Genomic DNA, 23361 nt, shown 5'->3' with positions numbered 1-23361 from the left:
TGAGCACCGGGGTGTTGGAGGCAGAGCTTGGGGGCCCCTCGCTGCCCCCATCATGGCATCTGCTCTCACTGTCCTCTTCCTCGGTGAGTATCGGAGACAGTCATAGTCCATGTGTCCATGAGGGGAATCTGAGACCACGGCGTGTGCCTGTGGTGTGGGGGGTGGGGAGATCTGAGACCAAGGTGTAGGATCCAGTTGCTCTGGGATCTGGTCTCTGATGAGCCGTCTCCTTTTCAGGCTGCTGGCTGGCCAGGCAGAGCAGGGTGTCTGGACGTGAGTATCTGTGGGGCAGGGGAAACTTTCGTGTTCAGGATGGGGAGGTGGGGGAAAGTGATTTCCAGCCTACTCACACCCCAAACCTTCAGGCTCCACAGCAGCCCCCTGGGCAGGGGCTTAGCACCCTCTTTGCCCCCCACCCCCTCGCCCTGGGTCCCTGCCCCCAGGGAGCGCGGGGCTGCTCCGTCCGCTGGGCACCATCCCCTGCTGAGCCCCCCTCTGGCCGGGTTCACTGAGGCCCCTGCAGTCAGGTTCCCTGGGCCCTGGGGCACAGTGTAGCCTTAGGGCTTAATCCCTTCCTGCCCGCGCTGTAGCTGGGGGATAGGAGGCGGCTGGTTATGTCGGTGGCCAGCAGCAGCCTGGGGATGTTCACTGCCTTTCCACACTGTGCTGGCAGGAAGGGACAAGCTGCTTCCAGCTGAGGCGGGGAGATGAGCTCTGCAAAGACACAGGCCAGGTCATCCCTTCCCCCCCACTCCTCCCCGGTGGCTGGAAGCAGCTCCCGTCCCTTCCCTCCCACACAGTGCGGAGAGGCTGCTGCTGGCCACACTCTGGTGTGAACCCTGGCAGAGATCTGGGGTGTGGGGAGATGTGACCTTGTGTGTCCCCCCGCCACATGTTGCCTCAGGAAGACACAGCCCCAGGTACCAGGAGAGGCGGATCCAAACCCAGAACCCAGCCCACAGGTTCCCTGTGGATGCAGTGAGGTGTCTGTTAGCCCTGGCGCTGTCCCTGGGGCTGGTGCTAAGGGCAGGTTACAGACACACGGGAAGGGGTTTGTGTCTCCCCATCTCACTTCTGTTTGTGTGTGAACGCAGAGCTCCCTGCGCCTGGACCCTCCATCTCCATCAGCCCCAGTGGGGTGATCGCCCTGGGGGGAGCCGTCACCATCCGCTGTCAGTGTCGGTGCGAGGGCAGGAGGTTATTTCTGTATAAAGGTAGATTCCAAATCCAGGAGCTGGATGCTGCTGGTGAAGGGGGTGAATTCACCATCCCCAGTGCCAGATGGGAACATGGAGGGGTCTACAGCTGCCGATCTCACTCTGGATCAGAGCCGCCCAACTGGTCGTATCTCAGTGACATCATGCATATCATTGTAGCAGGTGAGGAGCCTGGCTCAGTGTTCCTGCTCCCAGCCCCACACCCAGCCAGACCATCATGGGGGTCTCTGGGCAGATGGGACACTCTTGGGATGTTACTTAACCTGCCTGTGCCTCCATTTCCCCTTGTATGAATGGGGGATAATCATCCCTCCTGCACCTTGTGTCTGGTTAGATTGTCAGGACTTGGCTTTAGGGAGGGGGCTTTTTCTCACTCTGTCTGTGTAGCACCCAGCACCTCTGACTCCCAGCCCTCTCCTGATCTAACCACTAGACCCCACTCCCTTCCCAGAGCCAGGGATAGAACCCAGGAGTCCTGGATCCCAGGCTGCAGGGCCCAATTAGGTAGATAGACAGGTACAGAGGGGTGCTCTGGATTTTAGGCAGTTTCGGGCGTAGCTCCCAGGAATCTCTGGAGTCTCGGAGAGGTTTCTCTGGCAGGGTTTTCTCCCAGGGGCCCCGTCTCTGGGACCGTGCGGTAACTATGGGCACAGTGACTGTGCCAGGGTCTATCTCACGGCTTGTCTCCTTCTCACTGCAGAGCTCAGCTACCAAAAACCCTCCATCTCCCTGCACCCCAGCGGGGAGGTCACCCTGGGGGGAGCTGTGACTGTCCGGTGTCAGGCTCAATACCAGACCGTGAGGTTCCTTCTGTACAAAGATGGAAACCCGAATGTGCTGCAGGATGCGGAGCCTGCTGGGGATATGAATGAGTTTCCCATTCGCAACGTGAGCCGGAGAGATGCAGGGAGCTACCGATGCTATTATTACCGCAAATTGGACCCATTCATCTGGTCTCATCCCAGCGACACCGTGGAGCTGGTGGTAGCAGGTGAGGGGCTCAGCTCAGTATCCCTGCTCCCAGCTGCACCCCAGCTGGACCCTTAGTGGCAGGGGCATGTGGAAGCAAGAAGGTGCAGGGGCTCCCTGAATCAGTGGGGTCGGAGCACAGAACTCCTCCGGGGAGCAGAGCCAGCTCCTCTGGCTGCGGGGGCACACAAAGAGTCTCTCCAAAATCAGCCACATTTTTATTCCTGTGCGCACCCCTGATCAGGGGGTCTCTGCGCCAATGGGACGCTCAGATCCAGGCTCTGCCCTGAGCCCTAGGCCCAGTAGAGGGGATGCCCAGATGGGGGACAGGGACGGACTCACTGGTGGGTCCCCAGCAAGGGGCAGCAGAAGCTGCTGGAGCAGAGGTTGGCAACCTTTCAGAAGTGGTGTGCCGAGTCTTCATTTAGTCACTCTAATTTAAGGTGTTGCGTGCCAGTAATACATTTTAACGTTTTTAGGTCTTTTTCTATACGTCTATAATATATAACTAAACTATCATTGTATGTAAAGTAAATAAGGTTTTTAAAATGTTTAAGAAGGTTCATTTAAAATTAAATTAAAATGCAAAGCCCCCCGGACTGGTGGCCAGGACCAGTGTGAGTGTCACTGAAAATCAGCTTGTGTGCCGCCTTCGGCACCTGTGCATAGGTTGCCTACCCCTGTGCTGGAGGTTTGATTCTGAGGGAGGGGGGATCCCTGCCCCAGGGGGAGCTGCAGAGCAGGGGCCTTTCCCAGGGGATGCTGCCCTGGCCTTCCCCGCTGTGGGGATGCACAAAGGAGTCAGGCCCAGCCGGCCCCGCCCCCAGCCTGTGACTGCATTCCCTGGCTAGCTGTGTGATGCCCACCTGGGCTGGGGGCTGTCGGGTTAACGAGCAGTGGAAGTGCACAAGTTGGCTGCTCAGTTTTGAGGAGAATTCCAAGGACTCCCGGGCAGCTGAAGTGTGGGGAGCTCGAGCTTGGGGCAGTATTTTTTTGTGGTGGGGAGAGAAAGAAACCAGCAGGGGACAGCAGCCAGCAGCTCCTTCCCCTGCCCCCATTGCCCCTGGTGGAAATGGCTGGTAGAGTTTGGAGGGAGGCTGCCCAGTGCCGGAAGACACCAGCAGCTAGCGAGGTAACAGCCAGCACCAGAAATGAAGGGACCCAGCGAGCGGGGAGCCAGTGGATAGTGACCTGGTGGCCGAGCTGTATCATCGAAAGGTACTAGGCATGGAGCTGCCAGGGGAAAAGTCCTGTTGAGAAGGGGCAGAGATGGCAGGAACAGGAGGAGGCAGACAGAGAGGGAAACTTAAGGAAAGAACTGTGCAGTGATAGAAGAAGAAAATTAATGAGTCTCTAAGTTACCTAAGAAATTGTTAGAAAACTGTGAGAGAAGTGAAGCACGAATGAAACGTGATGGAAATGAGCTGTGAGCAAAGAGAAATGGGCTTAAGAAGTGAGGAGGACGTGAGCAGTAGTGAAAGTGAAGTAAATAGTACGGACAAAACATCCACCCAGCACCTTCAGGTGCAGTGACAGGAAGGGAAAAATTGCTAGCGAGCAAAGGGACTCTAAAAAAAGCAGCGGAGGGTCAGTTGTTGAATTGAGAAGCCGACCCATCACCTGGAGAAATTGCTACAGGTATCTGAGCTGGAGCTCAGAGCAGCAAACAGAGACGGCGCAAGGGGAGGGCTCAAGATACAACAAGCCAGCCAAGAAACAGAGAAGCCACAAAGGGACCGTAGAGTGGTGGGTTCTGGCCTAGTGCCTTGGATGTTCCAACTCCAGATCCTGGTGCTCCATGAATGTAAATTGTTGCCCATGAAGTGGGTTTAATTCAGCCAATGGTAGTTACTGTTCAGGCAGCTCAGCAAGAGTTCCCAGTGTGACCCTACCCAGCAGTTCCTGCTACACCAGCGAACTCTGATTCACTTGTGATCGTTCGCCACTGAACTGATTTCTCCTTCCCCAGCCGATGGAGATAAAACGCAATTGGCCTCTAGGTCCCCTCGGCCTCTCCTTGCCCTGCCCCAGCCACCCCTCCAAGGGCTCCAAGCGCCGTTGCCCTGCTGAGGGGTGGGGGACCCCGTGTCTCTTGTGTCACTAGCCCAGCTCCTTCGGTCTTGGATTCGGGGGAAAAGCATCCAGGAGACTCTCTCCCTGCAGCCCCTGTATCGACCTCATTACTGGGGCCGGGCTGTGGGGACGGGGCGCAGTGACCGTGCCGGGGTCTGTGTCTCAAGGCCTGTCTCTTCCTGCCAGCAAAGCCCAGTTACCCCAAACTCAACATCTCCCTGCACCCCAGACGGAGTACAGTGACCGTACCAGGATCTGTGTTTGGTTGTCACGGACTCACAGATCATGCCCACTCTTGGCCCCATGCGGTCCGTAGGGGGAACCCCCTTCAGTGAGACAGCCCTTCTCGGGGGTCCACTCTCTCTCAGGGTTAGGCCCCTCCACCTCCTGGAGCTGCACCTCTCTGAGCCTTAGCACACCTGTCTCTCGCTGTGGGCCCCCTTAGGGAGTCCACTCACTCTGGACCCCCAGGGCCTCACCCCATGAAGGGAATAATGCAACTGTGTTCTCTAGACCAGAGTGACTCTCAGCCAGCGTAAAACAGGAGGGTTTACTGAGCATCTGAACCCAACACAGGAAACTCTCAGGGCCTCAGGCCTGGCCTCCCTCAGCACAGCACATCCCAGTTTCCCCTGCATCCAGGTGGGCTCTGCCTGCTCCCCCTCTCCAGCCCAGAGCCCCCCTGCTTCCCAGCTGGGCCTCCGATCTCCCCGGCCCCAAGCCCCCCCTCTGTCCATTGTCTTCTCTCCAGGGAAACAGGATCGTAAACAGGGTCTCCTGGGTCTCCTCTCCTCTCTTCTGTCCTCTGGCCCCCTCTGGCTGGAACCGGCTGGTTAAGTCACCGTGGTCCTCTCTTCACAGCCCATTGTCCTCCCACTGGCCAGAACTGGCTGTGACTCCTGAGCTGGGTCTCTGGGTCACCAGGTTGCCAGGTCACCAGTTGCTGGGGTATCTATTCTCCAGGCCATCGGCTGGGGTCCCAAGTTCCCTCTCCGGTCCTGTGTAACAACAAACTCCCTCTCCCCTCACCTCGTTAAACCAGTAACATCCGGGGAAACTGAGTCTCGTCCCCTCTGCATGCAAACCATTGGATAAAACAAGGGAAAAAAAGACAATCCCCCACTTTGTCACACTCACAGCTTGTCTCCTCCTGCCTACAGAGCCCAGCCTACCCCAAACCCTCCAACTCCCTGAACCCCGGTGGGCAGGTCAAACCAGTGGGAGCCATGACTGTGTGAGTGTCGGTGTCCGGGAGCGAGGGTCCTTCTGAGTAAAGTTGGAGACCCAGACGCACGGGGCTCGATGGACCCTGCGGGGTACATTTCTGAGTTTCCCATCCGCAACATGAGCTGGGGAGATGCAGGGAACTACAGTGGCTGATATAGCATCAAATAGGACCCACCCATTTGGTCAGAGCCCAGTGACCCTGTGGAGTTGGTGGTAGCAGGTGAGGGGCCCGGCTTGGTGTCTCCGCTCCCAGCCCCACACCCAGCCAGACCCTCAGGGGGACTTGGCACCGATAGGACACTCAGATCTAGGCTCTGCCCTGAGCCCTGGGCCCAGCAGAGGGGATGCCCAGATGGGGAGCAGGGATGGAGTCACTGAGGGGTTCCCCAGCCAGGGGGCAGTAGCAGCTGCTGGAGTTTCAGGGCCGATGGCTGGGTGGTCGGTTCCCTCCTTCCTCCATCCCAGTAGATGCTCATTTTCCTCCCACAGAGGGAACTGACCCAGCTGGGTCCCAGCAGCCGGATCCTGACCCCCGTCTCTATGTCATTGGTTACTACGGCTCTGAGCACACAGGGGAGCTGGCCCAGGACAGGGGATCCTGGCAATTAATACTAGTTAGTAATGATTTTGGTTTCCGTAGAGCCAGGCAGGGGCTGTATCTGCGCTCAGGGTCTCACTGGGCCGACTCTCCCCATTCTGGGATCCCCAGGGACCTGATCCGGCTCAAATCCCTGGGTCCCGTCCTCTCCCCAGGGACACCAGCTCAGCCCGGGGAAGAGCCACCATTGCCAACTGGGGGAGGAAAGTTTCCCTGTATAAGTAACTGCAGACACCAGGACTCCAGCTTTCTCACCCTTGTGCCCCGTCCCGATAGATGCAGGGGGAACTGACCCAACTCAGCTGGGAGCGACGCTGACTCCCACCCGCCCAGGCATCGCAGGCCAGATACCAGGACCGGGGTCAGGAAATCGCCATCAACCCTTCGAGAAACAGGTTTGTGCTGCCCAAGGAGCAACCCCCAGGGGGAGCCACGAAGGGCTGGCTGGGTGGGATGGGGGCAGATCCCCACAGTGAATGCCCCATCTGAAACCCCCCAACCTCATTTTATATGCAGGGGGTGTCACTGGACAGATGCTAGATTGGTTTCATGGGGGCAGGGAACAGGAGAGTTTCCCCCCGTGGGCCCCACAAACCGAGGTGCTGAGCTACCTACTGGCACCACAAAACCACCCACTGGGAGAACAGGGCCAGGGATGGGGAGCCGGGGATAATGATCTGGTGTATCCTGTCTGTCTGCCTGAGTCTGCAGACAGCCCAGGGGAATGGCTCAGAAGCAGGGCTCTCCCTTTGTTGGGGTGCTGCCCAGTGGGGCATTAACCCTGGAAACTATCCATCCAGATAGACACGGTGTTAACACTAGAACCCACTTGATTCAGAGTGATATCGTTGACTCTGCGAACCTAATGTGGGGGAAAAAAGGTCTGTATGTATGGCCTGAAGGTAGAAAAAAGAAGGGTAGAAAGGAATTATAAAAGCAGAACTGTAAAAGCAGCAAAGGGCCTTGTGGCACCTTATAGACTAACAGATGTTTGGGAGCATGAGCTTTCGTGGGTGAATACCCACTTCGTCGGATGCATGTAGTGGAAATTTCCAGGGGCAGGTATATATATGAGCAAGCAAGAAGCAGGCTAGAGATAACGAGGTTAGTTCAATCAGGGAGGATGAGGCCCTCTTCTAGCAGCTGAGGTGTGAAAACCAAGAGAGGAGAAACTGGTTCTGTAGTTGGCAAGCCATTCACAGTCTTTGTTTAATCCTGAGCTGATGGTGTCAAATTTGCAGATGAATTGAAGCTCAGCAGTTTCTCTTTGAAGTCTGGTCCTGAAGTTTTTTGCTGCAGGATGGCCACCTTAAGATCTGCTATTGTGTGGCCAGGGAGGTTGAAGTGTTCTCCTACAGGTTTTTGAATATTGCCATTCCTAATATCTGATTTATGTCCATTGATCCTTTTCTGTAGAGACTGTCCAGTTTGGCCGATGTACATAGCAGAGGGGCATTGCTGGCATATGATGGCATATATTACATTGGTGGAAGTGCAGGTGAATGAGCCGGTGATGGTGTGGCTGATCTGGTTAGGTCCTGTGATGGTGTCGCTGGTGTAGATAGGTGGGCAGAGTTGGCATCGAGGTTTGTTGCATGGATTGGTTCCTGAGCTAGAGTTACTATGATGCAGTGTGCAGTTACTGGTGAGAATATGCTTCAGGTTGGCAGGTTGTCTGTGGGCGAGGACTGGCCTGCCACCCAAGGCCTGTGAAAGTGTGGGATCATTGTCCAGGATGGGTTGTAGATCCCTGATGATGCGTTGGAGGGGTTTTAGCTGAGGACTGTATGTGATGGCCAGTGGAGTCCTGTTGGTTTCTTTCTTGGGTTTGTCTTGCAGTAGGAGGCTTCTGGGTACACGTCTGGCTCTGTTGATCTGTTTCCTTATTTCCTTGTGCGGGTATTGTAGTTTTGAGAATGCTTGATGGAGATTTTGTAGGCATTGGTCTCTGTCTGAGGGGTTAGAGCAGATACGGTTGTTCCTCAATGCTTGGCTGTAGACAATGGATCGTGTGGTGTGCCTGGAATGGAAGCTGGAGGCATGAAGGTAGGCATAGCCGTCGGTAGGTTTTCGGTATAAGGTGGTGTTAATGTGACCATCACTTATTTGCATCGTGGTGTCTAGGAAGTGGACCTCCCGTGTAGATTGGTCCAGGCTGAGGTTGACGGTGGGGTGGAAGCTGTTGAAATCGTGGTGGAATTTTTCCAGAGTCTCCTTCCCATGGGTCCAGATGATGAAGATGTCATCAATGTAGCGTAGGTAGAGAAGGGGCGTGAGTGGACGAGAGCTGAGGAAGCGTTGTTCCAGGTCAGCCATAAAAATGTTGGCATGTTGTGGGGCCATGCGGGTGCCCATAGTGGTGCCACTGATCTGGAGATATATATTGTCATCAAATTTGAAATAGTTGTGTGTGAGGATAAAGGCAAAGAGCTCAGCAACCAGTTGTGCTGTGGCATCATCAGGGATACTGTTCCTGACAGCTTGTATTCCATCAGTGTGTAGGATGTTTGTGTAGAGAGCCTCTACATCCATGGTGGCTAGGATGGTGTTTTCTGGAAGGTCACCAATGCATTGTAGTTTCCTCAGAAAATCAGTGGTGTCACAGAGATAGCTGGGAGTGCTGGTGGCATAGGGTCTGAGCAGAGAGTCCACATATCCAGACAGTCCTTCAGTGAGAGTGCCAATGCCCGAGATGATGGGGCGTCCAGGATTTCCGGGTTTGTGGATCTTGGGTAGTAGATAGAATAACCCTGGTCGGGGCTCTAAGGGTATGTTGATTTGTTCTGGTGTTAGTGTAGATGGTGCAGTTTCTTACTGTATTCCTCAGTGGGATCTGAGGGAAGTGGCCTGTAGAATTTGGTATTGGAGAGTTGTCTGGCGGCCTCCTTTTGGTAGTCAGATCTGTTCATGATGACAACAGCACCTCCTTTATCAGCCTCTTTGATTATAATGTCAGGGTGGTTTCTGAGGGTATGTCTTCACTACCCGCCGGCAATCGATTTCTTGGCGATCGCTATATCGCGTCTCAGCTAGACGCGATATAGCGATCCCCGAACGCGCTCCTGTCGACTCCGGAACTCCACCAACCCGAACGGCGGTAGCGGAGTCGACATGGGAAGCTGCGGACATCGATCCCGCACCGTGAGGACGGTAGGTAATTTGATATAAGATACTTCGACTTCAGCTACGTTATTCACGTAGCTGAAGTTGCATATCTTAGATCGATTTTCCCCCATAGTGTAGACCAGCCCTGAGGCTCTGGATGGCATTGCGTTCTGCACGACTTAGGTTATGAGGCAAGCGATGTTGTTTTTCCACAATTTCTGCCTGTGCACGTCGGCGGAAGCATTCTATGTATAGGTCCAGACTGTAATTTCGACCCTCAGGAGGAGTCCATGTGGAGTTGTTCTTCTTGTGCTTTTGGTGGGAGGGCAGAACTAAGCATTTGTAACAGCTTGTGATTAATAGCTGCCAGGTGACAGAGCAAGAAACCGCAAAGGGCAAAACTAAGGATAACAGAAAAAGCTTGCTTTGTTTTATTCCTTATATGGATGTAAAATTTTAAGGAAGTATATGTAATTTTTGTGGTTTTATCCTATATAAGCTCTCATATTTTATCTATCCGGGGGTTCGGCTGCCTTGGCTGACTCCCCCATGCATGCATGTTTGATTGATCAATAAAAGAGCCTCAGGCTAATCTGATCCAAAATCAATAATGTGGTCGATTTTCCACAACATTAACAATGGTTGTTGCAATGACAGCACCATTACATCTTCCGCTGCTGATCACTTCAGCGCGACATAGTTCTCCTGATGATCTCAAAGCACCTCCCCAGCCAGAAGCCCCCTACCATTGCCATCCCCCTGCCATATGATTCCTACACAGAAATGAGCTGAAGCTGCTGAGAAATTCCCAGTACAGGGGCAGGATCTGAGGGAGGTGGGAGGTGCTGCTGGATCCGGGCCCATGTGGCTTCACAGGCATGGGGCCTGAGGTACATCCCCGCCCACACCCTGCCCCCACCCCAGTACAGCCCTCTGCCATTGGGAGTGAATCCCCTGACCACTATTATCCAGAATCCCTTCTGCTCCTTCCCCTCCACTAGCCCCATAGAATGTTCAGCTGTGGGTCCCTGGGTCCTTGAGGGGGAGGGGCTGGGGCAGCAGGTAATGAACCAGCCGCTCATGGCGCTTACAACCTGGTGCTTCTTCCCAGGTGAATCGGTACCAAGTGCAGCACCGGTTCTGACCCACACCATTATTGCCGGGGTGAGCGCGGCAGCTGCTGTCCTCCTCCTCCTCCTCCTGGCCTTCCTCTGCTACAGAAGTGAGTGCCCCGCCCAGCGAGGGAAGGGGTAAACCCGCTCTGAGCCGGGCTGGGAAGGGGTCACGGCTTGGATGGGAGACAGGGAAGGAAACACGGGGTGGGGCAGGGGCTCAGCAGGGGGCTGGTACATGGATTCTGTTTTGTGTCTCTGCAGGGAAAGGACCAGCCCTGAGACAGAGCAGGTGAGACACCAGCTCTGCTCCCCACCCTTGATCTACCTGAGACAGGACTCCTGGGTTCTCTCCCCAGCTCAGGGAGGGGAGTGAAATCTAATGGTTAGATGGTGGGGGGAGGCTGGGAGTCTGGACTCCTGGGTTCTCTCTCCGGCTTTCGGAGGGGAGTGAGGTCTAATCGTTAGATCAGGGGGGCTGTGAGCCAGGACTCCTGGGTTCTCTCTCCGGCTCAGGATGGGGAGTGGTGTCTAGTGATTACAAAGGGGGTGGGGGGCTAGGAGCCAGAACTCCTGGGTTCTGTTATTATCTCTCTCTCTTTCTCTCCATAGGGAGCCTGAGGCTGCAGCCACGCTCTGTAAGTCACATGTGAGGGGGCAGCCATGGAGCAGGGGGGAGGGGCAAGTGTCCCCTGGCAAAGGCCATGTCCTGGGGGGGGCATGCTGATGTGGGGTGCAGCCCTGACTCACTGTGTGCCTTTGGGGGTGCCCCACCCTGCACCTCAGTTTCCCCCACTGCACCATGGGCTAGTGACCCTGCCCCACCCCAGTGTGCTGGGGGCAGGCGGGCCAGTCTGCGAAGGGCTCAGATGGGGGTTGGGCCTGGGGCCCTGATCTGGACCCAGTCACTCACTGGGGGTGTGTCTCTATTCCACAGACACCCTCGTGGGCGAAGGGAAGGAGCCGGATTTCCTGGTAAGTTCCCCCACTCCTCATCCCTGCCCCCCCCAGCACCAATGGACCATCCAGCTTCCCCCTCCCCCTACCATCCAGCCCTGCACAGATCCCACTAGAACCACTTTCTGATGCTGCCCCCCAGACTCTGCCTTGCCCCACCCCGTACCCCATCAGGGCAGACACCAGAGCTGGGGATCAGCAACAGAGCTCCCCTCCAAGAGGGGCGGGAGACCCAGAGCACAGAGAATCAGAGCCTGACCCTGCACCTCCCATCTCAGCTTGACCCCCTCAAACCTTCCTCCAAACGTTTGCATTTGTCTGGGATTCAAGGAGAGTCAGCGGAATTCCATGGGGGTCAGGTGCTGGGGGGTGGGAGTGGGATTTCCCTGATCTCTGCCCTGTGGGGCTCTGTGGGCTGGAGTGGGCGGAGTGGGGGGAGTGTTGCTGGATTCCCTTGAGAGGGGGAAGAGCAGCTCTCCGGAGTCCCCTGCTGGAAAGGGCATAGTGTCTCGAAGCAACTGTGCATGGGGAAGGGGAGGCTGTGGGGGGCATGGCTGCCCCCGGTGGCTGGGATCAGAATGGTCTGGTGTGTATGTGTTGGTATTGGCTGGCACACACACACGGTGTGTCTCTTCCCTCTCAGCCCCAGGAGCCCGACCCAGGCACCGAAGGACTCACCTATGCCGAGCTGGACGGCCAGGCACTGCAGGCCAAGAGGGGGGGACCAGCCCCTGCCCTCGAGCCCGTCGTGTACGCCACCATCAACGTGAGCCGGGGGCACCACAGGCAGAGCTCCTGGGGTGCAGAGGCACCCCCTACCTCCATAGCGTGAACCTAGGGGGAGTCATCAGAGCAACGGGGCAAGGAACGTCGGCCAACAGGGGGTGACAGAGTGATTCCCCCCCCAGAGAACAGGCTCGGCTTATAGCCCCCCCCCCGTAGCCCTCCCTCCAGCTGGTGCTGCCCCACCCAGCCCCACAGGTAGGGGGTCGAGGGAGCCCCACACAGGGAAGGGGAGGGGACATGTTGAGGCGGCTGTTTATGTTATTTTGCATCCTGTTAATCTCCAGATTTGTAATAAACATAGAACCACAAACTCCCCCCCCCTCCCGGCACCCTGTCCTCAAGCCAGGAGTGTGTGTAACACCTGAGGGAGATGGGATTGCTTGGGGACGGATGTGGGGGGGGGGCCCTCCCTGCTCCAACCACTAGACCCCACTACTCTCCCAGAGCCGGAGTATATTACAGGGTAGCAGCAGCCGGGGCATCAAGTTTATGTAGTTTCACTGGCAGTAACAGAAACAGCAAGTGAGCGTCGGCTCTGGGCAGATTTCCCCTTTTGTGGTATTATCGGCTGCTCCTTAAACCAATCAGCATCTAAATTTACTCCTACGCCCCCCCCCCCCCCTCACAGGGTCTGGAAACCACAACACCTCCTGGCCCGTCTCTGTCCCCAGAGCCGGCTCTAACTTTTTTGCCGCCCCCAGCAAAAAAAAAGGGTGCTGCCCTGCTGTAACACCCACCCCTGCGAGCGTCATGCTGCCCAAGCCTCCTGCCCCCCCGAGCGCCACCCAAGCCCCCCGCCGCCCCCAAGTGCTGCCGAAACACACACACACACACACTCACACCCCGAGCACTGCCTGGCCGAAACAAAACAAAAAACCCTCCAGTGCCGCCCGGCTGAACCAAAAACAAAGCGCTGCCCCACCCCAAGTACGTGCTTGGTTGGCTGGTGCCTGGAGCCGGCCCTGTCTGTCCCATGCCACTTGGCTAAGAATAGATCCTGCAGCAGATGTTACCTGAGAAGGAGGTTGGCCAGGCCCCTCCATGTGATGAACTGGGGAATTTTCTTGGTGCTTTGTATGAGAACTGAGTGCCTCAGTTTCCCCCATGTGCATAACAAGGTTATGGGAGAGGGGGTTTGCTGGTGCAAAGGTGACCTCACCTAGCGGCCTGGACATGGTGGAACTGAGCAACTGATACCTGGAGGCCTAGCCCATAGAATATCAGGGTTGGAAGGGACCTCAGGAGGTTCTAGTCCAGGGGTTGGCAGCCTTTCAGAAGTGGTGTGCTGAATCTTCATTTAGTCACTGTGATTTAAGGTTTCATGTGCCAGTAATACATTGTAACGTTTTTAGAAGGTCTTTCTATACGTCTATAATATATAACTAAACTATTCTTGTATGTAAAGTAAATAAGGCTTTTAAAATGTTTAAGAAGCTTCATTTAAAATTAAATTAAATTAAAATGCAGAGCCCCCCAGACTGGTGGCCAGGGCATGGGCAGTGTGAGTGCCACTGAAAACCAGCTTGCGTGCTGCCTTTGGCACCCATGCCATAGGTTGCCTACCCCTGTTCTAGTTCAACCCCCTGCTCAAAGCAGGGCCAATCCCCAGACAAATTTTTGCCCCAGATCCCTAAATGGCCCCCCCAAGGATTGGGCTCACAACCCTGGGTTTAGCAGGCCAATGCTCAAACCACAGAGCTATCCCTCCCCCCATGTTGGAAGCCAGCTTATTCTGGCCAGTGGGAGGATGAAGGGCTGAGAAGAGACAGCCTTGGTGATAGGTTTGCCTGGGACTGAAGACATAGGACGGAAGAGGGTCTGGCGGGAGGTGATATCGGACGATCGGGTGGAAGCAGCTCGCTCTGGACTGGGGGGCACCGTCTGACCCCACCTGGACTGGGACAGACCCAGCTGGCCGGTGCTGAGACGGGCCAGGCCCGAGGCCTCTGAGAACTGCCTGGGCTGGGTTCGGCCATACAATAAACTCTCCTGTTTTACGCCGGCTGAGAGTCCCTGCAGGCTGGAGATCAGGGGCATCGCTCCCTCTGGGGGTGGTGTCCCGGGGGGGCCAGAGCGAGGGGACCCAGGCAGGCTGGAGGCTCAGAGGTGCAGCCCCAGGAGGTGGCGGGGCCAGAGAGCCTAACCCCAGAGAGTAAGTGTGAGCCTCGGGGGGGGGGGCTGTCACACCAAAGGGGGATCTCTCAGGGGCCGTACAGAGCCGAGAGAGCCCGGGGCGTGGCCATCTGAGATGGGGTTGGAGGGTACATGGGATGGGGGTAGGGGGCAGAGGTTTGAGAGGATATGGGACAGTGTGGGGGATGGGGTGGGAGGGGCTGGAGGGGAGACAGGAGTCGTGGGGGTGACGGGTTCCCCTCTCACAGAGTTGGGGTTGGTGGATGAGGCTTTGGGGGGTTGATTTCCTGTCAAAACTCCAGCTGGGCTGGGGCACCGCTATCTGGAGGAGGGGGAGAGCCAGGGGCAGGCAACGCCCCCCAGTTCCCCATGGCCATGGGGCAGATTCACCCTGAAACACGAGGGGGGGAAACCAGGTGCCCCACAACCATTGGGGCACCTTGCATTGTCCCCATGCCACTGCCCTGCCATCGCTCAGCTGCTGCCACCTCAGCCTCAGCACCCTGGCCTAGAGGCAGATGAAGGTTTTGTGGGGCCTTGGGCCAGAGCAAGTGGGGGCCCATCCCCACCCCTTTCTCCTGCATTCCCTCCCGCCACCCCAAGCACTCCTGCTGGGAAATGGGTGGGGATTCTGTTGGCCCAGTGGCTAATCTGCCATTGCCTTGTCCCCAAAGTTCCCCCATGTTCTCCCACTTCCTATATTCCCCTAGCCCCCCATTCTGCCCCTCCCATTTCCCCGAGAGCAGCCTGGTGCCAAGCTCGCTGGAGAGACTGGGAGATGGCCGCCATCCTAACTGAGGGCAGGGGGGATGGAAATTTGAGGGGAAATGGCAGGGGCTGGGAGTGAGGAGGGATGTGGGGGGAGTGAGGAGAGACAGGCCAAGGTGGGGGGAAGTTGTGAGGGGAGCAGGCTGGGGGGGATTTGAAGAGGGATAGACCAGGGGGGAGGATGGTAGACAGGAGGTCAGGCCCGAGGGGAGTGACTCTGCTACGCAGCGAATCTGCTGCTCCTCCCCTTCCTGCTCCATGGGGCTGAGAGCAGCTATGTGGGGAGGCTCCCGAGTGGTTGGGGGGGAGGTGACAGGTGAACAGGGGCATGGAGGAGTTAAGAAGGCCCTTTGGGACCATCCAGCTAGGCAGCTGAAGCACATTTAACGCTGCCCCCGAGTCGCAGTGCCTCTGGCATTACCCAGCACTGTGTGAAAATGGATGTGCCATGGTGTGACACCCAGGTCCTGGCTCCTAGCCCCTGCCCTAACCACTAGACCCCACTCCCCTCCCAGAGCTGGGAATGGAGCCCCCTGACTCCCAGCTTTCTGCTGCCCTCTAGCCAATGGCGTATAAACAAAGCCTGTGTCACGTCTCTCTCTAGGGGCCTGGCCACATAACCACTGCCAGTGTCTCCTCCAGCTCAGGGGCAGGGTCTCTGCGGGGGCATTAGAAGGTCCCTGGGTCTCTCCCGGCTGGTGACCTGTTGGGAGCCCGGGATGGAATTTCTCTTTCTCTGATTTTCTTTTGAACCTGGTTTATTTAATTCACATGCTGAGAAAACCCCCTTAGAACCAGGTGTTACAGTGTAAACCTGTCATCACTGCTCAACTCTGGCACAAGGGGCAGAAAACCCAGATGTTCCCCATTGCGCCCCCTCCTCACACGGTGCCACGGCTCATGTTGTAGGTGGGCAGGTTTGCAGGCTGAGAGGGAAGGCTGCAGAGTCAAACCCTCCAGCACCAGGAAATGTCACAGTTACAGTTTACCGAACACCCTTAACTCTGCCCCCTCATGCAGGTCCATTACAACTCCAGCCTTTAACTGTATGATTATGTATTAATTTTACCTACTTGGATCATCAGCTACTTGAACCCAGAATGAAAATGGGGGGCGGGAGGTGTCATGGAAATAGTGGTCAGCTGAATATTGAATACCAGACCCCGTGGTTGCCTGGTTCCCAGCCCAGTGCACCTTCCACAAGTATGCAGGGTACACTGAGGGTGAATTCTCCCCACAAAGACATGAACAAGCTGTGAGCTGCATGACGCTTGGCCAGGCTGATGGTGCCTGAGTTTTCTAGGTTTTGCAAAGCCCTTTTCTTTACTTTGATGGCAGTAGATTTCGCCAGCAGATTAGAGACAAGGTGTGAGGGACACAGGAAAAGACAAGACATGTCAGCTTCCTGGCGCTGGAGCCGGAGCCACCAGCTGAGTTCCTTATTTGGGGCCCAGTGGAGCTGGGCACCAGGGCATGGGTGGCAGGGTGACCAGACAGCAAGTGTGAAAAATTGGGACAGGGGGTGGGGGGTAATAGGAGCCTATATAAGAAAAAGACCCAAAAATCGGGACTGTCCCTATAAAATCAGGACATCCGGTCACCCTAGTGGGTGACAACACCAGTACCGGATTTACCATGGCTCCATAGTGCCGGGCCCAAGCTCAGAAGGGGCTCATAGCATTCACTTCCTCCCCTCTCGCAGCACTGTGAGAGCGAGTCTCCAAGTGGCAGGGATCCAGCAAGGGAGCCGAGAACCCATGGGGCCCTGGGAGCTGTAGTTCCTTGGCCAGCTCCCTGCCTATAGCCCTGGAGCAGGGAAGGAACTACATTTCCCAGCATTCCCTTGGCCACTATCAACAGGAAAGGGAGTGGGAAAGCTGTGGATGGAGAGCTGGCTGCTAGAGCAGGGTGGCAGTGTGAATGGAGAACAAGTGTGCCCAAGGAGTAGGAGGCTTTGCCCTAGCTATCACCCTCAGAAGACTTCCCCAGACTGGATTAGGGATGCTGGTGTGACCTCACCTTGCAGCCCCCAAAGAAGGAATTGGAGGGACTAAATGAACAGTGCACCTCTCTATCTGAAGCCTAGCAAGGGAGGTATGTGGATCCCACTAGAATTTAAAATGAAAAGTACAGGAGGGGAGGCTCTAGACCCAGCTTTAGATACAGTACCAGGCATGCAGGAGGATTTCCACATCTGAGCCATGGAAGCAGAAATTGGCTTTTCCTTTCCAGGTTTAGCTAATATTCAGAAAGGGAATCTAGCCCCTGCCTTCCAGATTTGAACACCTCAAAATTCAGGAGTGCTCAAGCTCAATTTGGGCAACTGTTACTTCATTTCTCCCAAATCAAATATGCTGATCCACTGTAACTTGCTGTAGAAAAAGTAGGATAAAATTGAGCAACAAATGCTGGCATCTTCCCAGTGCTAACTAGGGCTGGAATGGCTATTTTCAACAGCCGTTGCCTTTTTTTTTTGTTTGTTTTTTTTAAATTTTGTTTGTTTAAAAGGAAGACGGTGATATTGCACTGGCAAATTCCCCATAGAAACAAAGAGTGGAACAAAGGAATAACAAAGGCACCTCAGCTTTTCCTCATTCATGTAGGACAATCTTATAACATGGATCCAGATATCCTCCAATCACACCAGCTGAAAATTGTTCCGCTTTACTGCAGTTCTGTAACCATGCGGGAACCAGTCCTGTCTATGTTCTGTGCACATCCAAAATTCCTGCTGAATTCAGAAGTGCCTTGCTTTTGTGACCATACTACCTGATATTTTCAGCCCTTGTAAGCAAAGCAGGTTTACGTTTAGTAATTGGGTGGGAAGCCTCTCAGAAAAAGTTAGGTGCTGTAGTGGGTGTTGCTTATTCACTAGGTAATGAGAGACCTTCCTGTTACACTAGTAAACCAGTGCAGCATAGAATGCACTTTGCTCCTAGAATCTAGAATGGGGCCTTTGCTTCTATATGCAGCCCATTAAAGATAATGAAAAGACTCCCACTCACTTCAACAGGCTTTGGACAGAACTGGTTATACACAGGGTAACTCCACTGTCCTCACAGGGTCATGGTCTCACAGCAGAGGAGGGACATGTGAGCTGAGCATGTTGCAGAGCTGATGCTCAGGAATGGGAGCCTCTTGGCACCCCAGCCTCCAAAATCATTCAGGCTGCACTTTCTGCACAACTGTGCTAGCTGAGGGGTGCATGGGAATTGGTGGCCTCTGCTTCAGATGTTGGGCATCTCAGGTACTTAAAGCATTGGCCTAGAGGAGGGAAGTGCCTAATTCCAGAGTCTGCAGCTGCCTAGAGCCAGCGCTGAGGATTTAAAGTCCCTAGTGCCACCGTTGCAAGGTTCAAGCATGCTCAGCCTTGGAATTGCCACGCCTCCTGCGGCTAGGAGCTGCAGCTGTCTAAGGCTGGCCTCTGGCAGTTGGCGCCATGGCTATAGCCAGAGAAGCTGCAGGTAGCTCTGTGACTACTGGGGGCCATTAAGCTAGGAGTGGATAAAGAAACTGGAGTTAACCTCAAGGGACAGAGGTCACCAGCAGGAAAGGACTGTCAAGGGGAGCAGGGAAAGAGGAAGCAGGTCAGGTTTGCAGGAGGAGAATAGCCCCAGCTGGTTGGGCAGCATGTCCAAAGTAGAAAAGAAACGAGCATGGGGAGAGGTGGTGGTGACCAGGTAGAAGACTAGCCTGTAGGTGGGAGCTGAGGGAGAAAGGCTGGTGTCTTCAGATTCCCAAGGGCTAAGTCCTCACTTTGGGGAAATGGTGTTTGCAAGTGGCTTGCTCAAATGGCAGGATGGGTGCTGAGGGAGGGATTTGTCAGCATTGATCAGGTATCTGCTGGCTTTAGAACTTTGAGCTGAGACTAGGACCACATACAGTGACTGGTGAAATAGGGTGATGTGCCGAAGTGGGGGATTTTCTTGTTTTTTCCTTGTTTTTCAATGGGTTGCATGCAGAGGGGATGGGACTCAGTTCCCCTGCGTGCTATGGGTTTAATGAGGTGATGGGAGAGGGAGTTCGTTGTTACAGAGGACTGGAGAGGGAACTTCGGACCCCAGCCTATGCCCTGGAAGATGGACACCTCAGCGACTGGTGACCTGATGACCTGGAGACCCAGCTCAGGAGTCGCAGCCAGTTCTGACCAGTGGGAGGACAATGGGCTGCAAAGAGAGGACCCCTGTGACCTGACCAGCTGGTTCCAGCCAGAGGACAGAGGAGAGGAGTAAGGCGACCCTGTTTACCTGGATAGAAGAATAATGGACAGAGGGGGGGCTTGAGGCCCGTGATATCAGATGCCCAGCTGGGAAGCAGGGGGCTCTGGGCTGGAGAGAGGGAGCAGGCAGAACCCACCTGGAGGTAAGAGAGACTTGGATGTGCTGGGCTGAGGGAGGCCAGGCCTGAGGCTCTAAGAGTTTCCTGTGCTGTGTTCAATGCTCAATAAACCCTCCTGTTTTACGCAGGCTGAGAGTCACTCCGGTCTAGAGAACAGGGTGGCATCGTCCCCTTCGGGGGGTGGAGGCCCTGGGGGTCCAGAGCGAGTGGACTCCCTGAGGGGACCCATGGTGAGAAACAGGTGTGCTAAGGCTCAGAGAGGTGCAGCTCCAGGAGGTAGAAGGGCCTAACCCTGAGAGAGAGTGGACCCCTGGGAAAAGGGCTGTCTCATTGAAAGAGGTTCCCCCCCACGGATCACACAGGGCCAAGAGTGGGCATGATCTGTGAGTCTGTGACAGCGTGGTAGCAGAAGGTGGTTTGTGGATGCACCCTATAGACGTTTGCCTGTGGGCGCAGGCGCTTGGCAGTGAGTGGTGGCCAGTGATAGAACTGGGGTCTTGAAAGGAACCAGCCTGGAAATGGCCTAGAACCAGCTGAGCGACCTGGCACATCTGTGCAGGGAGAGAGGGCTGAGCATGGGGAGGCTCACTAAGGAGCGGCGGATTGCTCAGCTTGTAGAGAATGACCAATCTGAGGAACAGGCTCCAGACCCCAGGGGGGGCTCTTGGGATGACCGGAGAGCCAGGGAGTAGCCAGCGGGGCAGTCTGTGTAGTGACCAGGAGTGTATCAGACCCGAATCCCCAGTCAGCACAGGGAGACCCCAGTCGGGTTCCTCCCTAGAGGAGTTGCAGAAACTGGAGCTGGAGCTGAAAGCGGAGGAGCGAAAGCTGGTGGAGAGAGAGAGAGAATGAGCGGACCATGCAGAACAACGGAAGCACAAGTTGGAGCTAGAGGAGATGGGGGCCAAGAGGGCCTGCCGGGGGGGTAAGTGGAGAAGGGCCCCGAGATGTCAGTGGTGTGGGGACTCTAGACACCAAACTGCTGCCCCAGTTCAATGGGCGGGGGGGAATATTGTTGCCTACCTCACAGCCTTTGAGAAGGCCTGTTATCTGAACCAGATTGACCCCGCAGACAGGCTCCGCTGTCTGACCCCCCAGCTGGGTCCCAAAGCCATAGAGGTGTTCAGCCAAATGGATGGTGTTGAGACGGGGGACTCTGACCTGTTCAAACAGGCTTTGCTGCTGAAGTTTGAACTAACCCCCGAGGCGAACAGGAAACGATTCTGGGGTGTACGCAAGACCTCAGGTGTCACTTACAAGGAGGTTGCCAACCTGCTGGGGGAATATCTCCGCAAGTGGGGGAAGGGCGCAGGGGCCACCACCACAGAGGACCTGTATAACTTGGTGGGGTTGGAGCAGCTGTATGACATCTGCCCTCCGGACCTTAAGATGTGGCTAGTGGACCGGAAGCCCAAGGATCTGCACAGTGCAGGGGCACTGGCAGATGAGTTTGTGGACAGCAGATTGGGGGCAGGAGGGAGACCCACACCGGGGGCTCAGAAGGGCTTAGACAAGGGAAATGCGGTGGATCTAATATATCTGGATTTCAGTAAGGCGTTTGATACGGTACCGCATGAAGAATTACTGGTTAAATTGGAAAAGATGGGGATCGAAATGAAAATCCAGAGGTGGATAAGGAGCTGGTTAAAGGGGAGACTTCAGAGGGTAGTATTGAAGGGGGAACTGTCAGGTTGGAGGGGGGTTACCAGTGGAGTTCCTCAAGGTTCAGTTTTGGGTCCGATTTTATTTAATCTATTTATTGCTGACCTGGGAACCAAGAGTAGGAGTGGGCTGATAAAGTTTGCGGATGACACCAAGTTGGGAGGTATTGCCAATTCGGAAAAGGATCGGGATATCCTCCAGGGAGATTTGGATGACCTTGTAAACTGGAGTATTAGTAACAGGATGAAATTCAATAGTGAGAAGTGTAAGGTTATGCATTTAGGGATGACTAACAAGAATTTTAGTTATAAGCTGGGGACGCACCAGTTGGAAGTAACGGAGGAGGAGAAGGACCTAGGAGTCCTGGTTGATCGTAGGATGACTATGAGTAGGCAATGTGATGTGGCCGTTAAAAAAGCTAATGCGGTCTTGGGATGCATTAGGCGAGGTATTTCTAGTAGGGATAAGGAGGTGCTAGTCCCGTTATATACGGCGTTGGTGAGACCTCACTTGGAGTATTGTGTGCAGTTTTGGTCTCCCATGTTTAAGAAGGATGAATTCAAACTGGAGCGGGTACAAAGAAGGGCCACTAGAATGATCCGAGGAATGGAAAGCCTGTCGTATGAAAGGAGACTTGAGGAGCTTGGTTTGTTTTCCTTAACCAAAAGAAGGATAAGAGGAGATATGATTGCACTCTTTAAATATATCAGAGGGATAAATACCAGGGAAGGAGAGGAATTATTACATCTCAGTGCTAATGTGGACACAAGGACAAACGGATATAAATTGTCAGTCAGGAAATTCAGGCTTGAAATTAGACGAAGGTTTCTAACCATCAGGGGAGTGCAATACTGGAACAGCCTACCGAGGGAAACAGTGGGGGCGAAGGACCTCCATGACTTTAAGATTAAGCTAGATAAGTTTATGGAGGAGATGGTATGATAGGATAACGGGCTTAGTCAATAGGTCAATTAAGTGCCACACTGGTAAATAGTCCAATGGGTCAATGATATGATATAACCTTTTTCCAGAGGGTATGGCTGGAGAGTCTTGCCCGCATGCTCGGGGTTCAGCTGACCACCATATTTGGGGTCGGGAAGGAATTTTCCTCCAGGGAAGATTGGCAGTGGCCCTGGAGGTTTTTCGCCTTCCTCCGAAGCATGGGGCAGGGGTCGCTTGCTAAAGGAGTGGGTGGATCGGCTTATGTGGCCTGCATCTAGCAGGAGGTCAGACTAGATGATCATAATGGTCCCTTCTGATCTTGAATTCTATGATTCTATGAAGGGGAGTCATCCAGAGACCTCTCAAAGGTGGGACTCCAGGAAGCCCAGCTCAGGGGTGGCCGGGAATGCTGGGGTGGGCCGACCTCCCGCATGGGACTTTAGGGACCTGAAATATAATTACTGTGGCCAAAAGGGACACAAGGTGGTCCAGTGCCCGAAGATGAAGGAAATGGCGGCCAAGCAGAACCCGTAGGGTGTTAACTGGGTGGAAGCCAACCGAGAGAGGGCACTGCTGGGCCAGGGGGCCACAGTCGAGAGGGCTGTGCCAGGAGGAGGGGACCGCCAGGTCAGGCCAACAGGGGAAGGCAGGGCCCCAGGTCCAGAGCACCCAGGGGACAATCGCCACATCATCCCCATTGAGGTGGGTGGAAGGAGCGTCCAGGGGTTCTGGGACATGGGCGCAGAGGTGACGCTGGCGCGGTCCGAGGTGGTGGGCCCAGACCAGCTAGTGCCCGATGCCTACATGACCCTGAGGGGAGTGTTTGGGCCCCCCATCAAAGTGCCTGTAGCGAGGATACACTTGAAATGGGGTGCTAAGGAGGGACCCAAAGAGGTTGGGATGCACAATCACCTACCTACCGAGATGCTAATGGGTAATGACTTGGAGAACTGTCTGGATGGCACTCAGAGTGCCCGGGTTCTTACCCGGAGCCAGAGCCAGCGAGGGTCGCGGGACCTCCCGAAGGGGAGAACTGAAGCACTCTTCGAGTTCCCGGTCCTGCCTTTCAGCTTCAAGGAGGCACCTGCCACCTTCCAGCTCCTGGTGGATCAATTGCTAAGGGGGATGGAGGACTTTGCTCTGGCATATATTGACGATATCTGTGTCTTTAGCCAGATGTGGGAAGAACGTGTTCCAGGTGAAGAGGGTGCTGTGTCGCCTCCAGGATGCAGGACTGACCATAAAATCTGAAAAGTGCAAGGTGGGGATGGCAGAGGTTTCATAGCTGGGCCACAAGGTGGGGGGCAGCCACCTGAAGCCGGAGCCGGCCAAGGTGGAGGCAATCCAAGATTGGCCCGCTCCCCAGACTAAGAAGCAGGTCCAGGCTTTCATTGGGGTGGCGGGGTACTACCAGAGGTTTGTGCCCCACTTTAGCTCCCTGGCAGCTCCCCTCATGGACCTGTGTAGGAAGGGA

The 23361-nt window shown here is 55.2% G+C and overlaps 1 protein-coding gene across 1 annotated transcript; it reads left to right on the top strand.

Annotated features, from left to right (window-relative positions):
• On the top strand, positions 1 to 10939 carry LOC120368974 (leukocyte immunoglobulin-like receptor subfamily A member 2). Its single transcript, XM_039481789.1, has 8 exons — positions 1 to 83; positions 238 to 273; positions 1095 to 1379; positions 1918 to 2208; positions 6361 to 6479; positions 10301 to 10411; positions 10566 to 10593; positions 10914 to 10939. Exons 1-6 carry the CDS (start codon positions 53 to 55, stop codon positions 10331 to 10333), a joined length of 795 nt encoding a protein of 264 aa, XP_039337723.1. The 5' UTR covers positions 1 to 52; the 3' UTR covers positions 10334 to 10411; positions 10566 to 10593; positions 10914 to 10939.
• The last annotated feature ends 12422 nt before the right edge of the window (positions 10940 to 23361 follow it).

Source organism: Mauremys reevesii, linkage group 7 (assembly GCF_016161935.1).
Source record: "Mauremys reevesii isolate NIE-2019 linkage group 7, ASM1616193v1, whole genome shotgun sequence".
In the NCBI taxonomy this organism is placed as follows: Eukaryota; Metazoa; Chordata; order Testudines; family Geoemydidae; genus Mauremys; species Mauremys reevesii.
This window is presented reverse-complemented; position numbering and strand designations above follow the sequence as displayed.

Excerpts from the sequence above, each read along its gene's own strand:
- LOC120368974 (XM_039481789.1), top strand. The coding sequence starts at position 53 with ATGGCATCTGCTCTCACTGTCCTCTTCCTCG. Across the intron at positions 274-1,094 it reads GCAGAGCAGGGTGTCTGGAC|AGCTCCCTGCGCCTGGACCC; the intron begins GTGAGTATCTGT and ends GTGTGAACGCAG. Across the intron at positions 1,380-1,917 it reads CATGCATATCATTGTAGCAG|AGCTCAGCTACCAAAAACCC; the intron begins GTGAGGAGCCTG and ends TTCTCACTGCAG.